At 39.3% G+C, this 21,660-nt stretch overlaps 1 protein-coding gene across 2 annotated transcripts in view; it reads right to left on the reverse strand.

Annotated features, from left to right (window-relative positions):
* Window positions 1-21,660, reverse strand: part of RAB3GAP1 (RAB3 GTPase activating protein catalytic subunit 1) — a 123,685-nt gene that overhangs the window by 42,775 nt on the left and 59,250 nt on the right. For both annotated transcript variants that reach the window (XM_079781910.1, XM_079781911.1), the window contains 8 exons: window positions 17,483-17,582; window positions 14,070-14,151; window positions 8,436-8,504; window positions 7,249-7,322; window positions 4,395-4,487; window positions 3,776-3,945; window positions 1,618-1,704; window positions 573-745 (listed from right to left, as the gene is read on the reverse strand). In XM_079781910.1, coding sequence (XP_079638036.1) covers window positions 573-745; window positions 1,618-1,704; window positions 3,776-3,945; window positions 4,395-4,487; window positions 7,249-7,322; window positions 8,436-8,504; window positions 14,070-14,151; window positions 17,483-17,582 — 848 coding nt within the window. The remainder of the gene's footprint in view (window positions 1-572; window positions 746-1,617; window positions 1,705-3,775; window positions 3,946-4,394; window positions 4,488-7,248; window positions 7,323-8,435; window positions 8,505-14,069; window positions 14,152-17,482; window positions 17,583-21,660) is intronic.

Here is a 21,660-nt window from a genome sequence, read left to right on the forward strand (position 1 = left end):
CAGGGGAAGGAGATGCCCCATCACACCTCTGCTGCTGCCACTGCCGGCAGTGCAAGCCTCGGCCAGCCCTGGTTACCTGAGCCTCGGGCATTGGCTGGGCAGTCACCATCCAAGGCTTGCCTGCACCTCAGGCCGGCCCTGGGTGGCTGGGGGGCTGAGGGGACTGGGGGACTCCTGAGGCAGGCACGCAGAGCAGCCAGACCCGCCTGGAGGTGGGCCCGGCCTTGCTGCGTGCCTGGCGCCCCGGCAGGGCTGAGAGGACTGGGTGCCATCATCTTGTGGCTGTGGGCGCTGCCATCTTTGAGGGCGGGGCAGTCAATTAGCATATTCCCTCCTTATTGGCTGTGGGTGCCACCATCTTTGTGACAGCGTGAGGGTCAATTAGCATATCCCCTCTTTATTAGATAGGCTTTTAAATTTGCTGCAGTGAACACCTCTGAACATAAACATGTCCAAAGTTTCTTACCATTTTCTTAGGGTAGAATTCCTAGACGAGAATTAATGGTTCAAAAGTCAAATGCTGCCAACAAACAAAAAATCCTATCTATACAAGTGGATATTGAAATTATTACCCTGGTATCAAAAAGTCGTTTTCCCATCTGAAACGCATTTCAAGAACAAATTCCTGCCAGAGGTGTGCCACTCCTTTCAATCCTCCGTGGTAGAAATTGATCATACAAAGACACAAAGCCAATTTGTATGTTAAACTGTCAGATGGTGCAGATTTGAACTGATTGTAGAGATTCTAAATTTAACAAAATAGAAACAAAGCAAAACTTGTTAACAACATATTTATATGCATATTCAAAAACTGTGTGGGTGAAGATTTTAATACTAAAATTAAATCTATCCTACCCAAACTAGTTTTTATCAATGTTTAATACATATTGCCTAAATTGTTCTTAGGCAGTTCCATGTTTTCAAGATTTCTACAAGGATCAAAAAAGTGAAGCTCTAGTTTGGTGATGCAAAAGTTAAAGTTTCAATTTCTTCTGTGGAATCTTCAAGATGTACTCCAATTTTTATGTTACTTTTATAAATCCTTTACTTAACAATAGTACACACTTGTTGTCAAAACCAAAAACAGAAGATAAACTCAGAACAGTGCAAACTGAAAATGTAAAACTCTTGCCTTTTCTCCTCACTTTATGAAATCTATTTCTTAACAATAACTGTTCTAACAGATTGATATCTCTCTATATCTGTCATTTAAACTCTCATTTCTCAATTTATCAAAGACCTGGATAAGGAAAACATAAAAAATTTACTTTATTTACATATTTTATAATATTAATGAGTTTTTCACTCACTTCCTAGTTTGAAATACAGGAACCAATCTGTTGCAAAACAAATTTTATTATTTATAAAAAGTCTAAAATGAGGGAAATCCCACAGTCATGCACAGTATTTTATGTTACTTATTTCCACTGTTATCAGAAAAGTTCTTGCTACTCAAAATACGTCAATGTTCTATTGCAGATCATTTTTTAAGTGGAGGCCATGATGGCCCCTCATGTTTTCCTAAGGTGATTTTTAAAATAAAAAGATCCTTATTCTACTAATCTAGAAATATAGCAAATCCTTAGAAATTTGATGCATTTTAATCACTAGACTTACATATTCTTCACTCTCTGACGAAGGATTGTTGTCCATTGAAGAAGTTCCATCTAATGGTTTCTCAGAAGCAGCATCAGGAAATAAGAACTAAGGGAGAATGGAAATAATCACAATGTCAAACAAATTTCCTAATTTGTTGATTTTTGCTACTCATATAGGAACTAGTTGACTTTTTAATGATTATGCTGTTAAAACAATGAAAATGCTCTTATTGTACTGGCCAGTTGGTTCTTCATTATCTCAAACTATTTCTATTTTTCTTTGAAGATAGAGTTTTAGTGACTAGCCAATTTTAGGAATCAGAGGCTTTTTAAAATAGTAACCACCTGGTTCTGTAAACTAAACAGAATGCAAAGCCAAAATTTCTTCACTATGATTGCAGGTTCATCCAAGGTCATTAAAGTTTTAAGAAAGTGTTAATATTATAGTGTTAATATTATATATTTTAGGAGAAAGTATTATTATAAAAAAGACAAAGCTATAAAAGAAAAAATTTAAATACCCATATATTCATGAGACTCAGTTGTTATATTATCTACAGGTTTTCATATATGAAATAATCCTATCTAATAAAAGGGTAATATGCAAGTTAACCATCACTCCATCACAAAGATGGCGGTGCCCATAGCCACAGGATGGTGGCGCCGTCCTCTCAGCCCCGCCGCAGTCCCCCAGTCCCGGGGGGGGGGGGCGGGGGCGGCCGCTGAGAACGGGCAGCGTGAGTGGCCTGGTGGAATGCTTGCTTTGTCACCATGGCGACGAGGCAAGTGTTCCACCCTGGCTGCGGAGGGCCTCTGGGCAGTGGGCACGGAGTGGCCGAGGGTCGGCGGGTGGGGGGGACGCTTGTGTCATCGCTCTGGCGACGACGCAAGTGTTTTGCACCCGGCCGCCGATGGGCCTCTGGGCCACGGAGAGCCTCTGGGCAGCGGGCACAGAGCAGCCAGGCCCTGCAGAGCTACTAGCGCATGGGTTCGTGCACAGGGCTACTAGTAAAAGTATGATATTTAAGACAGGTAACTTCTTTTATAAGATTCTCCTAGAAAGTAAGAAGCAGTCTGAACCTGTAATGACCAGTGTATCTTTTCCACATGGTCTTTGTTTATGTGTCTGTGTGTAGGATTGGTTAAAAAAGAAAAATGCAGTGCATATGATAATTGAGCTATATAACTGGAATAACATCTCTAAGGATACATTCTTAAGAAGGGGCCTTCTCTACAGAAATTTACTTTCAGTCCTTTTTTTTTTTTTTTTTTTAAATCACTGTTTCTCCCAAGTCCTTTGTGGTACTGTTGATTTGTAATTCCTTTTACTATGCATACTGTGCCACATATTACAGAACATACTCAACAGATTTTTAGAAATAGAGGAACTACTGTGTGCCAACCCCACTAACTCGGCACATTTACAAGCAATATCCTATTCTCATATCACTGTGTGAGCTAAGTAACACTGCCATGTCTTAGAGACACAGAAGCTGAAAACCTGGCCAAGAGTATTGTTCAGATTTAAATACAGTGATAAGATTAACATGAAGTTTACAAGACCAGTCTTCTTTTCATTGTACTATTCTTGAAGGTTTTTCCCCAGGCTGTCTTAATGCACAAATTGCCAGAAGTATGATTATAACTACAATTACAGTAAGAATATGTATCAAAGGCATATTTATGCCAGGCAAAGTCCTTTAACGCTCACAAAACTCTCACAAGGTTTTATCAGCCTCATTTACAGATGAGGAAACTGAAGTCAAATGGGTGTTCAAATCACAAAGTCAGGCTCCCAGGCTGGGCTTGTTCCACCACACTGTACCTAGGAGACACCCAGGCCTCTTACTATTCACTATAACATAAGCTTTCTCTGTGAAAGAAAGTAGATGGAGTCCCAGTGTTCTGTGTGAAGCCCTCCCTGACTGCCACCACCCAGAGACAGAGGCACCCCTGCTGTGCTCTCACAGCCCCTCTGCCGGACTTCTCAAACGGAACACGTATTGTAAGTATTGTTTCCTTTCCTTTTTCCCAGACACCAGTGAAAACTCTCTGAATGTGGGGACTTTGTTTTACTCATTTTATATTCCCAATCCAGTGCCCGCCACACAGAAAGGACTGAAGATATAATGAATAAATGCATATGCATATAGACATATAAAGACATTAGTGCTTACCAAGAGAATAGTGTTGAGGACATCATTATTCAGTGGTGACTCTTCTACACCTCTGTGTTTTTTTATTTTCTTCTTTGCAGTATGTACCATATTTGAAACTGATAATTTATGAATTGGAACCGGTGCTGGCTCTGTCAACTTTGACAAGGCGTGAGTTATATCAGCAATTTCTAGAAGAATAGAAATTATATCACCAACCTTAGCAGATCAAAGTGATGAGTAAACTGAAGACTGTATAAAATATTGTAGTCACTCCTTTTGCTAGTGTTACATGGTCTCAGAATTATAAAATTTTAATACACATGTTTACCTTCATATGCATGTATGATTGACAAGGTGTAACACAAGTTATTTCTCCCCAGGAGACTTCAAAAATAAACCTCTAAAACCCTGCTTTTCAAAATATCTTACATTCTTGGTGGAAAGAGCTTATTAAATACGTTTAGTGCTTTAAGCTCAGGGTATATAGTATAACCTAGAGAGAAATGGTAGCTATCTAATCCAGCAACACTTGGTATTCCAACTTAATTTAAGTAAGAAAATAGATAAATAGTTGCTAGAAACATGTCCAAGAAAAGGGGTTTCACATTTGAAAATAACTTAAAAAAAAGTAGGTCACCTCTCCCTTCTTCCTCAAATGTGGATCGTCCAAGAATCTCATCAGTTGATTCCTTCCGACGGCAAACTTTAAAAAATTCAGTGACAAAATCACCTACAGAGAAAAAAAAAAAAAAACGTTATTAATTTTTGACACTTAACAAAGAAAGCAGTCCTATAAATTAAAGTACATGCCTTTTCACAAAGCTATTAACTAAGATATGGAAAAAAATTTTCAAAACACATTCAGTATTTACAACTCAAGACAAAAATTAATCCTATTTCAAAGGAAACCTGGCTCTTCCTTTTTCTCCATATCCCAGGATAGTAATTTTTTTTCCTTAGAATTCCTTCTAGAATAAAAGGAAAGAAACTGTAACTAATAATATTAAGCCCTTGTTCTATGCCTGAATAAAACAAAGAGTATCTATTCTCATTAAGCTGTACTAGTAACAAGAATATTACCCTATGTATACAGTGGTCTTTGTTTCCTAACTGCCACCCTACTGGAGTTCGGAATCCATTTAAAAAAACCTTTTTTTTTTAATTTAAAAGACTTAAATAGCCCTAGCTGGTCTGGCTCAGTGGATAGAGTGTCAGCCTACAGACTAAAGAGTCCCGGGTTCAATTCCAGTCAAGGGCACATGACCCTGAGTTGCAGGCTCGATCCCCAGTAGGGGGCATGCAGGAGGCAGCTGATCGATGACTCTCTCTCATCATTGATGTTTCTAGCTCTCTTCCTCTCTGAAATCAATAAAAATATATATTTTTTAAAAAGACTTAAATGTAAAGCATGAAACCATAAAGTCTTAGAAGAAAACATAGGCAGTAAAATTTCAGACATCTCACGTAGCAGAATTTTTGCTGATACATCTCCTAGGGAAAAAGGAAACCAAGGAGACAATAAACTAATGGGACTATCAAAATAAAAAGCTTCTGCACAGCAAAAGAAACCAACTTCAAAATGAAAAGGGAACCCACTATATGGGAGAACATTTTTGCCAGTGATACGTCTGGTAAGGGGTTAATATCCAAAATATATAAAGAACTCATACAACTCAACAAAAGCAAGATGAACAATCCAATTAAAAAGTGGGCAGAAGACCTGAATAGACATTTCTCTAAAGAGGGCATACAAATGGCCAAGAGACATATGAAAAAAATGCTCAAATTCACTAATCAATCATCAGAGAAATGCAAATTAAAACCACAATGAGATGTCACCTCACACCTGTCAGAATGGCTATCATCAAAAAAATCAACAAACAAGTGCTGGCGAGGCTGTGGAGAAAAGGGAACCCTAGTACACTGCTAGTGGAAATGCAAACTGTTGCAGCCACTGTGCAAAAGAGTATGGAGTTTCCTCAAAAAATTAAAAATGGAACTTCTGTTTGACCTAGTGATCCCACTTCTGGGACTATACCTTAAAAAACTTGAAACACCAATCGGAAAGAATATATGCACCCCTATGTTCATAGCAGCATTATTTACAATAGCTAAGATTTAGAAACAGCCCATCAGTAGATGAATGGATAAAAAAAAACTGTGGGACATTTACACAATGGAATACTATGCAGCTATAAAAAAGAGGGATCTCTTACCCTTTGGGACAGCATATTATGCTAAGTGAAATAAGCCAATCTGAGAAAGACAAATATCACATGATCTCACTTATTTGTGGAATCTAATGAAAATTAATTGACCAACAAAATAAGACCAGAAGCATGGAGGCATGGAATAGACTGACATAACTTGATGTGGGAATAGGGGGGACATGAAGAGATAAACCAAAGAACTTACCCTATATAATAAAGAGGTAATATGCAAATTGACCCTCATGCCCTTGCGTCACAAGATGGCCACTCCCATGTCGTCACAAGATAGCCACCCCCACATTGTCCCAAGCTGGCTGGCAGGGGAGGGTAGTTGGGGGTGATTGGGCTGGCAGGTGTCAATCATGCCGGCAGGGGAGTGGTTAGGTGTCAATCAGGCCGGCAGGGGAGTGGTTAAGGGGTGATCAGGCTGGCAGGTGTCAATCAGGCCGGCAGGGGAGCGGTAAGGGGCAATCAGGCAGCCAGGCAGGTGAGTGGTTAGGAGCCAGCAGTCCCGGATTGTGAGAGGGATGTCCGACTGCCTGTTTAGGCCCGATCCCGGCAGTCGACATCCCCCAAGGGGTCCTAGATTGGAGAGAGTGCAGGCTGGGCTGAGGGACAACCCCCAGTGCACGAATTTCGTGCACCGGGCCTCTAGTATACTTATATGCATAATCGATAAGACATGAGCAATAGGGTGTGAAGACCTGGCTGGGTGGGTAGGGGCTAGCATCGTAAATATCAATGCTCTTTCCATCATATACCACAGGTTGGGAGGCATAGCAAAAGGCAAAAAGGGCTCTAATAACTAGAGTGGAAGATACAGACTATTCCACAGGAGGAAAAATAGGAAGTGACATAAATGCATCTTAAGACTAAAACTCAGATCATGAGAAAATATCAGATAATTCTGAGGTGTGATTTGTTAAAACTAAAATACTCTATTAGTGCTATTCAAGAGTAACTATAAGGATTCACTACTGTTAGCAAAGATTTTTAAAAATTGACAGAGAGAGAGAGAGAGATATCGGTTGCCCCCTGCCCCGCCATACATGCCCCAGCCAGGGATGGAACCCACAATCCAGGTATGTTCCCTGACAAGGAATTGAACCCACTACCTTTTGGTATATGAGATAATTTAGCAGATCTACAAAGCACTCTACAAATGTAAAAAAATAAAAATATTTTTTGGACAGATAAAGTATAAAGAATGAGTTCAGTGTTCCTGATCTGGAAGACAGGCAGACTGGTGGTATTTCAGGAAAGGAAGATAATACATCTTACCTAGCAAACACTGAGGATTATCAGCTTTTCGAACTCTAACAGACCAATGGGGAGCCTGAAGAGGATCCAAATCACTAAAATGTAAAACAATAAACATAAGATCCTAATTATGTTCATCTGTAATATTCATGAATTTACCAAAATGCACTCTAATAAAATCATTACACAGAAGAATAAGCTATACGTTTTGCCTCCCTTAAACTTGCTATTATCCTGATGCATTAGGCCATTTGGATGCGTTTTAAAAAATCTTAAGAAACCAAAGTGCTTGGACAAAATAGAACAAAAGGAAATAACAAAAACAATTTTTAAAAAGTGATCAATGTACATTGATAATCTAATGAAATTACATTAGGAAATATAAAAAAGGGATGAGAAGTAAGCAAGTATGCATTTTAAAAAGATATATTATCATTCAAATAGCAAATCATTGTTGTACACCTGAAACTAATATAATGTTATGTCAATTATAACTCAATTATTAAAAAAAGGATATACCCCAAAATACTAACTGGCTGTTTTTTAAGTAATGGGATTCTAGGTAGTGTTTACTTTTTTCTTTATACCCATCTTAATTACCTGATTAAGAAAGCTCATGTTATTTTCACCAGCAGCAAATACAACACATTTGTTTTAATTATGAAAAGAAAAAGTGTCCTATTTCTCCTGTTCTGCATCAGGAATGAGAGGGTACTAAAACTGCATTCCTCTTTTTCCACATTCTTCTTAGATAGATAATGCTTGCTGTAATTTTCAAGTCATTTCCATTGGTAAGGAGTATATGACATGGATGTTATTTATGACATTTAAAGATCAAATATTATTTCCACACTTTCTGATGATGATCATCTCTTCAAAGCACTTCATGAAATGCTTCTAATCAGCCAAGAAAGTTTAACAGAATTATGTACTAAATCCCAAACTGATTAGATATATCTTTGCTAAAACCAAGTAAGACTGAGATTGTTCATTATCTCTGAACTAAGGATCACATCCCCAAAGTCAGCAGCTTAAAAACACATCTTTAATACATATTCATCAGTCTTAAGAGTGATATTTAAAAAATAGAAAAATCAACCTTATCAGAAACCGATATAAAGAAAAAAAAGAAAATTGCTAACCATTGGCAGTTAATTTATTCTACTGAAATGTTTTGAGTCTCAATGCATAACTCTTAACATACTTACGAATAAACATCATTATCCACAATGATACCTTCAGTCAGGTGAGGCCATGTAGTTGCTAAGTGGAGTTCACTAAAAATAAACAAAACATAAAATATATCCAAAAGCTTTAATGTGTGTGTGTGTAAGGTCATTCCGCCATTTGGTCAATTTGCGTATTACGCTTTTTATTATACAGGATTAACCTAAAAAACATTGTGCTCCCCGGCCCCAGTAAGGTTCAGTGATAGAGTGTGGGCCCTGGCACTGAAAGGTTGAGGGTTAGATTCCCAGTGAAGGGCATGTTCCTGGGTTGCAGGTTTGTTCCCTGCCCCAGTTAGTGCCTCTGTTGCAGACTTCCCAGAGGCAACCAATCAATGTCTCTCTCTTTCCCCTCCACCTTCCACTATCTCTAACAAAAAAAAAAAAAAAAAAAAAAAATCAATGGAAAAAATATTCTCAGGTGAGGATTAACCAAAATGAACAAACAAAAAAACACACATTATGGTAAGTGAAGGAAGACAGACATGAAAGAGAACATATTGTATACTGCAATTTATATGAAATGTCCTGAATAGGCAAATTCATAGAAACAGAAAGTAGAGTAGCACTTTCCTATAGCTGGAGAGCCTGGGGAGATTAGGAGGGATGGCAGCTAAGAGGTGAGGTGTTTCTTTTTGGGGGTGATAAAAGTTTTTTGGGATTAGATAATGATGATGGTTGTACAACTCTGTAAATACTAAAAACCACTAAACTGTACTTATTATTTATTTGTTGGTTGGTTTATTTATTGTTAATCTTCACCTGAAGACATTTTTTTCCACTGATTTTTAGAGAGGTTCGAGGGGAGGGAAGAGGGGAGGGGAAGCGAGAGGGTAAGAGGAAGAGAGAGTGACATCATCGATTGGCTGCCTCCCACACATTCCCTGACCGGGGCTGGGGATCAAACCTGCCACTTAGGTATGTGCTCTTGCCCGGAAGCGAACTCTAGACCCTTCAGTAAGCAGGCCAATACTCTAACCACTGAACAATGCTGGCCAGAGCTGAATTGTACACTTTAAACTGGTGAATTTCATGGTATATGAATTACATGCCATTTTTTGGGGAAAAAAGTTATAAATGAGAGTTGGCAAAGTTCTTCTGCAAAGGATCAGAGAGTAAATATTTTAGCTGTTGTGAGCCATGTAGTCTATGTTATATTTAGGTTGTTTTTTTCTATTAAAACCTTTTAAAATGTAAAAACCATTCTTGGCTCTTTGGCTATAGAAAAGCAGGCAACTGGCCAGATTTGATCCACAGGTCATAGTTTGGGGATCTCTTATAAATGAATATTAAGTTTCAAAAAATGTTCATGTAAAATTATAAAATAAAAAAAGCAAGCCACAAAAAATATAGAGGATGACAAACATTTATAAAATATCTATCTATATATATATAAAAGCCTAAGCGACCGTTATGACCAGAACACCAGATGACCAGCCAGTACCTATGATGCACACTGACCACCAGGGGGCAGACGCTCAACACAGGAGCTGCCCCCTGGTGGTCAGTGCGCTCCCACAGCCAACCTTCCTGAGCTGGCCAACCTACCCCACTGGCCAGCCCCGATTTGGACTGGGCGAGACGGCCCCTATCGGCCCGATCGCTGGCCAGGCCGAGGGACCCCACCCGTGCACAAATTTGTGCACAAGGCCTCTAGTATAAATATATTGTGCAAAAAATGAGTTAACATAGCAGGCCTGATAGGACTACTTGCAAGGCTGGCCCTTGGCTTGATATCTGGGAACTTTAGAAGGGTTCCTACCATTCCCTGATAAAAGTGGCTCACTGTGCCTGAACTCCTTGTACAAACAATATGATTTAAGTTGAATACCTGCTTTCTTTTTTTTTTTTAAATATATTTTATTGATTTTTTACAGAGAGGAAGGGAGAGGGATAGAGAATTAGAAACATCGATGAGAGAGAAACATTGATCAGCTGCCTCCTGCACACCCGCTACTGGGGATGTGCCTGCAACCAAGGTACATGCCCTTGACTGGAATTGAACCTGGGACCCTTCAGTCCGCAGGCCGATGCTCTATCCACTGAGCCAAACCAGTTTGGGCCCTACTTTCTGATATATTTTAGGTAGAGGGTGCCTATGTGACCAGCCCCAGATAAAAACCCCAAGCATTGCCCTGGCTGGGTGGCTCAGTTGTTTAGAGCATAGTCCCATACCCCAAAAGGCTGCAGGTTTGATTCCCGGTCAGGGCACATACCTAGATTGCAGGTAGTATTCCTGGTTGGGGCACATATGGAAGGCAACCGATTGATGTCTCTCTCGCACATTGATGTTTCTCTCTCTCCCTCTGTCTCTCTCTCTCTCCTCCCCCCTGGAAAATCAATCCTATCTAATAAAAGAGTAATATGCAGATTGACCATCACTCCAACACACAAGATTGCTGCCCCCATGGGGTCAAAGATCCTGCCCCCATGTGGACACAAGTTGGCCACCACAAGATGGCCAGCAGGGGAGGGCAGTTAGGAGGGACCAGGCCAGCAGAGGAGGGAAGTTGGGGGTGACCAGGGATGCAGGGAAGGGCAGATGTGGGGGCCCCAGGCCTGCAGTGGAGAGCAGTTGAGAGGAACCAGGCCTGCAAGGGAAGGCAGTTGGGGGAGATCAACCCTGCAGGGGATGGCAGTTAGGGGTGACCAGGCTGGCAGAGGAGGGAAGTTGGGGGCAAACAGGCTGGCAGGGGAGCAGTTAGGCATCAATCAGGCTGGCAGGGGAGTTGTTAGGGGGTGATCAGGCTGGCAGGCAGAAGTGGTTAGGGGCAATCAGGAAGGCAGGCAGGTGAGCAGTTGGGAGCCAGCAGTCCCTGATTGTGAGAGGGTCTAAACGGGCAGTCGGACATCCCTCGAGGGGTCCCAGATTGGAGAGGGTGCAGGCTGGGCTGAGGGACACTCCCCTCCCCCGTGCACAAATTTCGTGCACTGGGCCTCTAGTAAAAAATATAAAAACATAACAAAACAACAACCATATCCTTGGGTCAGGACAAAAGAACAACAAACAAACCCTAAGCACTGAGCCTCTAATGAGCTTCCCTGGTAGATAACCTTTCACACATCACAATGCATTGCTGGGAGCATTGAGTGTGTCCTGTGTGACTACACTGGGAGAGGAAGCTTGTGCCTAGTTTGCTCTGGATCTCGCCCTATGTGCCTTTTTCCTTTGATTCTTTTCATTGTATTCTTTTGCTGTAAAAATCATAGCCACAAGCATAACTGCTGAGTTCCATGAGTCCTCCTAACAAATCACTGACCTGAGGGTGGTCTTGCAGACCCTTGTTGCACATGCATATATACACACCAAATTCACACATAGAAAAAAGTGACTGGAAGAACACATATCAAGCTGTAATCAGTGATCTCCTATGAGTGGGGGATTATGAATTTAATGAATTTTTTTTTTCCTGTCTAGATTCTAAATTCACTTCTTATGTTTGGGGACTACAGAAGCCAAAAAGAGCCAATTACAGTAGGTCCTCGGGTTACGTCGGAGATCGGTTCCTATGGCATGACGTACGCGATTTTCGCCATAAGTCGGAACCCACCCACATAAGCACCAGCGTCACTCACATGGAGCCCATACACAGCAGTAATGAAGTGAAACAGTAAAAAAAAAAAAAAAAAAATTAAAAGAAAGATAACAATTCCTGACCTTTACTTGTGGTAAATAAATGATAAAAAACATAAAGCATATATGTACATATGTCAAAATGACGGAACTTTTTTTTTTTTAATAAATAAATGGGAGATGGCGATGTAACCACGAAACGATGTACATCAAATCCTACGTAACCCAAGGACTGCCTGCATTATTTCTCTGATCTTTGGTGGTGCTCAACTAATTGGCAACTTCAGTCGGAGACTCCGAATCCACAAGTACGGTTTAGAATTCAGCGTGAAAGCAGGGCCAGCTCTCCACAATAATGCAGTGTAACCTCAGCTATGAACTAAGCAACTAGACACCCTTGGCTCAAGCCTATTTTCCAAGCCCCATCCTATAATGATTCCAATTAAACATTTGAGTTACCAATTATCTTTCCAATAAAGATGATTAGAGTTTAAAACTATAAGCTCCTGAATGATTTTAGGTATTAACCTTAGATTCAGTTCCTAAGCATTTATCACTATGTCCTCTCCTCTCCCTCTAACTATAGAACAGTTTCTTTGACAAGAAGAATGGACACTGAAAAAAGCCTCTTCATTTCCTCTTCCACTGCCAAAGATTCCTTTTTAAAAGCATAGCTCCCACATTTGCTAATCACCATTGGATTTAACTGGTCTACCATATGTATCATCTTACCCCCAATTTATTTTTGCATTCTTCTTTAATCATTTGTTTCTCTACTGATTCCTCATCACATATAAAATTAGAAATATTTAATAACTAACTATTTCCAATTTCTACTACCAGGTCAATTTTATTCTTTTCCCCTAAATTTTCACTAAGCGAAATTCAAATGAATAAGTCAGTTGGAGGATGCTAAATCTATCTATAAGTCACCATATACAATTTCTCTTGTTTGCTGTATTCTAGCCACGCTGGCCATCTTGTATTTCCTACAATAAACAAGCTAAACTCTTTTCTACAGGCTCTTCCTTCCACCTGGAATGGTCGTTCTCTAACTCTTTGTCTGTATAAGTCCTCCCCTAACTGAGACTAAAGTTAAATATACTTCCTTTGAGAATACTTTCCTGATGGTGCCCCAATCTAAACTAGCTCCTAATTTTACTGTCATTACAGCCTGTACTTTTCCTTCAATTATCCCTCAACTTGTATGTTTATTTAGGTGATTATTTCAAGTTTATTTCCTTCAACTGGACTATAAATACCAAGAAGACAGACGCTTTTATTTACTTCTGTATCTTCCTCATTTAGCATTGTGCCCAGCTCATGTAATAAAAAAATATTAATTACAAAAGATACTCACTTTTTCTTCTCCTGAGTAATTTTTAAAGTATTATTATTTCTAACTCTATGTGAGATTATTAAGAATGTATATATACACGTGTATGTATTTTTTCATTAACCAAATAGTTTAACTTAACAAATAAGATAGCTTCTAAATCACCATTGTTTATATTTTCCAAATATTTTATTATTGGTGATTAAACTTTCCAAGCCCCACATTTTCTTGTGAAACAACTTTTTCTTAAAATTCAGTAGCTCTTTTAGAAAAGCAGGTGGGTAACCTAAGAGGTCACCCTTATGCCTTAAGTCTTAAACTTAAGTCTTAATTTGTACATTTTGAAAAAGTGGTCAGGAAAAATGTAAATGTTAATTCGAGGTGATAGATACATGAAAGTTTGTTACATATAAGATTAACAATCTGTTTTCAATATATCAAATGTTTCCCAAAAAGTAGACCAAGAATCACTTCTATAAGGAAAATCAATAAATGGTATTATATACATTTTATATATTATTTTAAAGCTTCTTATTACTTAAGTTACAGAGAGAAAAAAAAAAAGATGAACAGATTGTTAGTCATAGGTCTGAATCTAGTACTATATTCATTCTAGGAAGCTACATTATTAAAAAGCACAGTAAAATCAGTATTAATATAATTTTTAAAGTGAAGTCCCATAATTCAAATAGATTGAAATTCTCACCTTATAGGATCTTCACAGGCACCAAATGGTAGCTTGCCAAACTCCAAACCTCCAACTTCCCCACCTACAAGGGCATCTATATCTAAACAAAGAAACATTTTTCCATTATTGAGCAAAAAATAGAGACAAGAATTAGTTAGGTTAGCCCTTTGGAAGATTATAGATTTAAAAGTGCCTATATCAAGAGCTCATACAGCAAGTCAGAGAGCAAGCAGTCAGGTATTAAAGACTTGCCCCAAAAAAAATCATAGTAAAGGGACACAATTCCTATTCCTATTTATCCAGTGTTTAAGTCAAATCATGCATTCCAATTTTAACCTCCTTAAATATTCCTTAAATATTATTCAAAAGAACATTATTTTGCATTTCTTAAGAATGTGATTAATATCATCTAAAAGAAAGATTATCCAAGTATTAAAACATTTAAGCACTACCCTACATTCATCAGTTTTGCTGTCAATAGTTTCTGAATAACAAATTAGTCATCATTAATAAAATCATATTTCAGTTGATAGTACGTGGAAATATTTAAAGTTCACCAAAGAATTTCCTTTCCATTAAGAATGGTTATCTGAGATTAGAGAATTTAGAAGGTAAAACACTCCCCGAAGTTCCATTCCTTTTGAAGAAATAATAAACACTTCCAAAACACATCAAAAGGATTCATTTCTATCTGAAATAATACAGATGGTTGTTCTTAATTATTCCTACTACCCTGGAATTCCTAAAGTTAAAGTCTATTGTTGAGTTATGAACATGCCCAGATTTGCTAAAATCATGTTTGACAAACTATACCCTAACTAAATTAATAAAATTAGTCATTATATATGGTTCACTTACTTGATTCACTAAATTTTCTCAAGTCAATTCAATCCATTTTTCCAACTAAAGAATGCTTACAATAATAAAGATCACAATGACTAGCTTTATTACAAGACTAGAGGCCCAGTGCATGAAATTCGTGCACTGTGCGAGGGAGTGTCCCTCAGCCTGGCCTGCACCCTCTCCAATCTGGGACCCCTCGGGGGATGTCTGACTGCCGGTTTAGGCCTGATCTGGAACTGCTGGCTCCTAACCACTCTCCTGCCTGCCTGCCTGATTGCCCCTAACCGCTTCTGCCTGCCAGCCTGATCGCCCCCTAACTGCTCCCCTGCCGACCCGCTTGATGCCTAACTGCTCCCCTGCCAGCCCAATCACCCCCAGCTGCCCTCCCCTGCTGGTCTGATCGCCCCCAACTGCCCTCCCCTGCCGGCCATCTTGTGACAATGTGGGGGTGGCCATCTTGTGATGACGTGGGGGCGGCCATCATGTGGTGGCCATCTTGTGACGTGGGGGTGGCCATCTTGTGACGACATGGGGGTGGTCATTTTGTGATGCGAGGGTGTGAAGGTCAATTTGCATATTACCGCTTTATTATATAGGATGTAATTTTTAAGAGCTTCAAAATTTATAATAAACACATTTTATAAATTAAAATTACTAGACTATAACTGCACAAATGTTTTAACTAAATTAAAAATTGAGAAGTAATATTATGAAATGAAAAAACCATGAGATTTAGAGTTTGACCAATGTTTGAATGAGAACTTTATCACTTGGTGACCATGTGACCTCGGTCCGGTTACTTATGTTCTCTGAGAAAGACAGTAATATCTGTAAATGAAAATTATGTGAAATAATATATAAAATGCCAAGCACAGTGTCTGGCTCATATTACATTTTCAATCCCTTTATTCTCATTATAGGAGAAAATAGTAAAAATGTATATGGCCTTCAATCCACTGAAGAGGAATTTTTATACCCATTTAAAAAAATCGGCAATAGAATGTTAACAAAGGCCTTATTGGCAATCAGAATTACACTGCAAAAATTTTGGCTCTTGGGCTTCTTCTTAGATCATCAACAGACCAAGGTACCATCTTGGGAAATCTTTTAAATTGACTAATATTAGAGCAGCCTTTAAAAAAAAAAGAAAAAGAGGGTAGGAATTTAAACTTATAACTAGAAGCCAACTGCAAATTGTCTAGTGGGTATTTTTGTCTGAGAACTAAAATTACCAAAACAAACATTTGAGTCTTTCTTCTTATATATCAGCTCAGCTTTTATTTCCTCTTGCTGTAATTTAGATGCAGATTTTTTATTGTACACTAGAGGCCCGATCAATAAAATTTGTGCAAGAGTAGGCCTTCCTTTCCCCAGCTGCCAGCACCAGCTTCCCTCTGACACCCAGGACCCAGGCTTCCCTCCCAGCCCCAGCTTTGTCCAGAAGGACGTCCAGTCTAATTAGCATACTATACTTTTATTATTATAGATTAGTTTCAATTAGTTTCAATTATTCAATAATACATAAAATAAGATAGTAGTCGTATATATAACTACCAAAGCTAAGAATGTATTACATTACTTTTAATATCATCCCAAGAGTACCAATTTATTATTTTCAATCCTATAAATATCCAACTACTTAGAATAAAAACAAACAGTAAAGAATATTATTTAATTTTCATTACTTTCTCTTTGAGGGAGACTGAAAAATGTTTTCAGGCTAGTAAAATCCTTATAATAATTTACGTTTGTATTTAATTTCTTTTTAGATATACGTGAATACAATTACACTTATAAGTAAGAGAAACACCCAGGAAACAAAACCCCACTTAATTAGGCTCTATGTCTCTAGCAGAGTCTGGCCTATTATAAGCCAACTAGAGGCTCAATGCATGAAATTTGTGCAAGAGTAGGCGTTCCTTCCCCCAGCTGCTGGCACCGGCTTCCCTCTGGCACCTGGGACCTGGGCTTCCCTCTGGCCCCAGCTTCATCGGAAGGATGTCCGGTCTAATTAGCATATTACCCTTTTATTATTATAGATAATGATTGTTGAATGAAGCAGTATTTCAATGGCTAAGCAGGTAAATTGATTTTAATTGCATTTTATCAAACGCAAGTTAAAATACAATATTCTACAGGCCTTCCCATCATAAGTATATGTGTATACAAACTTTTTTTTTCTGGTTTCCTTATTTAACACTCTTCTTCAAACTATATAAAGTTCTCTGCAGTCCATCCTCAGCTTATGATAGCTTCTCTTATTATAGTATTCTAAAAACAGACATTTTAATCATTCACTGCATATAGCACATGATGTTCCACAGCAGGGGGATGCTTTATAAGCAGTATTAGCTTTCAAAGACAAGTTGTCAAGTATAGAGTAATACTGTCTCTAGTCTAGAACAATCTAAAGACTTTTTTAAAGAGAAAAAAATGATGAAGGAAATGAAATCAGCAATATTGCATTTAGAATGAATTACAGATATTTCAAACTTAAAACACCTAAAACACACTCTTAAATAATTTCTGAATATATTTTCTTTTCTATTTATATTCAGTAAGTGAAATATAGTTTTAAATTATCTCACCTGGAGGTTGCTGAGGCCAAAAATACTGCTGCCAATCCTGAAGTACATAGGTCAATCGAATAGCAATACTAACTGGAGGCAATGGTGTTAAAGGACATCCCTAGGAAATAAATGCAAAGACAGAATGGTGTAGCTTAAAAAACACACAAAGTGTTTTAAAAAACAATGCCAGAGAACAAAATGACATTAGAATAAAGCTGTTTAGACTACTACCTGGAAACAAGATACTAAATCCTATTAAGCAAAATACTCTTCCAAATATCTTATACAATTTCAATTATACAAGTACTAGAGGCCCGATGCATGAAATTGATGCAAGGGGCTCAGCCCTCACAGCCCGGGCTGCCTTGGCCCTCACGGCCCTGGCTTCATCCAGAAGGTCATCCAGACGGTTGTTCTGTTGTTCGGCCATTCGGTCGATTTGCATATTATGCTTTTATTACAGAAAATTTCTTACAGATAATTTCTTTTTTTAAAATTTATTGTCTAAAGTTTTACATATTTCTCCTTTTCTCCTGCTTGACCACCCCCACAGCCATTCCCACCCCAGGCAAGCCCCCACTATAGATAATTTCTTACTATTCTCTTCAGTCATATTAAATGTGAAAAACCTATAATTCATTTTTAAATAAGGTAAAACTATTACAAAGTGTAAGACTAGGTTTGGGGAGATGATTGAATGTCTTTTCTTTCTTTTAAATGAAAATAAACTCAAATTAAAGCCAGTCTTGAATACTGAACCAAAGTTTCAGACTAAAACAAATGGCCACTCATGCAAAATAATTTATAGTAATGAATCAGTTAACAGAAGATTTAGATTTATCTTTACCTTCATTAAAAATAATAAAAATGAATGTCATCCAAACATCCTGTGACTTCAGCTTCCCTTAATACTACTCATCCTACATAAATGTGGAATAGGGCTTAAAAGTGCATAGGAACCACTTCAGGAGCCTGTGAAAATGTAGATTCAATAGTATTCTGCATATCTAACCAGTTTCCAGGTGTTGTAGATACTGCTGGTTAGGAGGAAGAAGAGATATTTAGCTCAACAGCAGCATCTATAATTGTCACTAGTAGCTTTAACTGAATACAAACTTAATCTAAAGTCACAATATAAGGTGGTTGCCAAAAAGATAATTTGGTTTTGGGTTGCTGTATCCTAGACAAGCAAGATAAGATTCTGGCTGGTCAGTAATCATCTTTTTAGCCAGGTCCAGATAGCAAATGAGAGTTCACATGTAATAAGGTACAAATGGTCTAGAAACTATAATAAGGTTGGTTTCACATGTAACCTCTACTCCAGTCAGATAGCAATGTAGATAAATATAGAAAGAGAAAACCAAAAAGAAATAGCTAAGATCAAACATGACATATTTATCTTTGTGGGCCCTAAAAAAGGTATGGAAAAATGATAAATGGGGCTCAAGGCACATGCCTGCTGAGTTGACAGCCTAGGATTGCAGACTGCACTATATGGGACCAAAAGTGTTCCACACAGAAGAAGGCGGGCACAGCAAGACCCTCTGTTTAAGACAGACACTGGGGCAGGGCACTCCTGCGTGGTACAGTGGACTTGTTGGAAGCTATGGGACTGGGGAGAATTATTGTGTAAGGGGAAAAAACACTCATTCTTACGATCTGAGCAAATAATCCAATAACTCTAATACCCCAAATATCACCACAGAACAAGAGGCTCCAAACACCATTTTAAAATGTGTTTCTGAAATATTCTGCAGGTAGGGAACAACCACAAAACCACTAGGAAAAGCAGGAAAGTTTAAAATGTTAGATATTCAAAATGAGCCTGCAAAAAAATTTCTTCAAAACACGAAGAAATGTAGTTCTAAAAGAGACAAATATCCAAATCAACAATCCAGCCTAGCCGGGTGTAGCTCAGCGGTTGAGCGTCGACCCAGGAACCAAGAAGTCACCGGTTCGATTCCCAGTCAGGGCATATGCCCAGGTTTCGGGCTCAATCCCCAGTGGGGGGTGTGCAGGAGGCAGCCAATCAATGATTCTCTCTCATCATTGATGTTTCTATCTCTCTGTCCCTCTCCCTTCCTCTCTGAAATCAATAAAAATATATTAAAAAAAAAAAACCAAAGAAAAAAAACAACAATCCAAATATAAAACCATGAAATATAAAGAGCATCTGGGGGAAAAAATGAAGAATGTCTAAACAGAAAAAGAAAAGACTAGTGTGTGAACGTTTTCAAAGATTTAGAGGCACCCTGGCCTGCTGGTTCAGTTGGATGGAGTGTCATCCCATACACCAAAAGGCAGGCTCAATTTCCAGTTGGGCGCATATACTAGTAAGAGGCAACCGACTGATGTTTCTTTCTCTCCCTCTTCCTCTTTCTCTCTCAAAATCAATAAAAACATATCCTCAGGTGAGGATTATATATATATATATATAAAATTAGAGGATTGTGGCAAAAGAGGATTTAAATTTAAATTTTATGTGACTCCAGAGGGCAGAACTGCTCCCATCCAAAAGAAAGTCTTTTCTAATCTATACTAATAAAAGGGTAATATGCAAATTGGTCATGATGCCCTCACAGTAACAACTGAACAGCAGGCTGCGTGGGGCGACCAGGTTGGCAGGAGGGTTAGCGAGGGACGACCAAACGACTGACCAGCAGGCTGCGTGGGGCGACCAGGTTGGCAGGAGGGTTAGCGAGGGACGACCAAACGACTGACCAGCAGGCTGCATGGGGTGACCAGGTCGGCTGGGGGGCAGTGAGGGTTGACCAGGCCAGCAAGAGGGGCAGTGAGGGGTGACAAGGCCGGCAGAGGGGGCAGTGATGGGCAACCAGACTGTTGGGGGGACAGTTGGGGGTGACCAGGCCGGCAGGGGGGGGGGGCAGTTAGGGGCGACCAGGTCGGCAGAAGGGGCACTAAGGGGCAACCAGGGCAGTGGGGGGGGGGGGCAGTTAGGGGCAACCAGGCTGGCAGGGGGGGCACTAAGAGGCAACCAGGCCAGTGGGGGAGCAGTTAGGGGTGACAGGCTGGCAGGGGGAGCAGTTAGGGGTGATCAGGCAGGCAGGCAGGTGAGCAGTTAGGAGCCAGCAGTCCCGAATTGTGAGAGGGATGTCCGACTGCCGGTTTCGGCCCAATCTCTGGGATCGGGCCGAAACTGGCAGTTGGACATCCCCCGAGGGGTCCCAGATTGGAGAGGGTGCAGGCTGGACTGAGGGGATCCCCTCCGCCCACCCCCCCATGTGCACGAATTTTGTGCACCGGGCCTCTAGTAATTAGATATATGTAAAAATGAAATCAACTGCCAGTGAAAGATAAGTGCACTGGGACACTTCAAGTAGATGTTAAAGAGTAATTTTTATAAAGATAGTATAGGAGAGTTACATACTGGGTAGCTTTAACTATACACAATCATAAAACAATGATCACTCAAGAAGTTTAACATTAATGCCAATTTCTAATATATAGTCATTATTAAGATTGTCCCAATTGTGTCACTTATGGCTATTTTGTGTGTGTGTGTGTGTGTTTTTTTATAGACATGAGCATACAATGTGTAATTTCCTGTATGCCAGCATTTCTTTCTTTCTTTTAAAAAAATTTTTTTATTGATTTCAGAGAGGAAGGGAGAGGGAGAAATAGAAGCATCAATGATGAGAGAGAATCATTGATTGGCTGCCTCCTGCATGCCCCCCACTGGGGATCAAGCCCACAACCTATGCATGTGCCCTTGACCTGAATCAAACCTGGGACCCTTCACTCCACAGGCTGATGCTCTATCCACTGAGGAAAACCAGCTAGGGCTGGCTATTTTGTTTTGATCAAGGATCATGTATTCCATTTAGCTATTATTCTCCTCTAAACTAAGCAGCTCCCTATTTTTATTTTGCCTATTACGATAACTGACATTTTTGAAGAGTCTAGGCCAGTTTCTTTCCAAGATATGGCTCATTTTGGAAATATACAGGTATTTCCTTATGTTTTATGTTAAACATTTTTGGCAGGAATGCCTCCTGCATGCCCCACTACTGGAGATCAAGCCCGCAAACTGGGCATGTGAACTGACTGGGAATTGAATCGTGACCTCTTAGTTCATAGGTTGACACTTAACCATTGAGCCACAACAGCCGGGCTGATTTTATTTTTAAGATAAATGTGCCTTATATTCTATTCGATTATCAGTCAGGGCACATGCC

This window comes from Cnephaeus nilssonii (genome assembly GCF_951640355.1).
Source record: "Cnephaeus nilssonii genome assembly, chromosome: 10".
Taxonomy (NCBI): Eukaryota; Metazoa; Chordata; class Mammalia; order Chiroptera; family Vespertilionidae; genus Cnephaeus; species Cnephaeus nilssonii.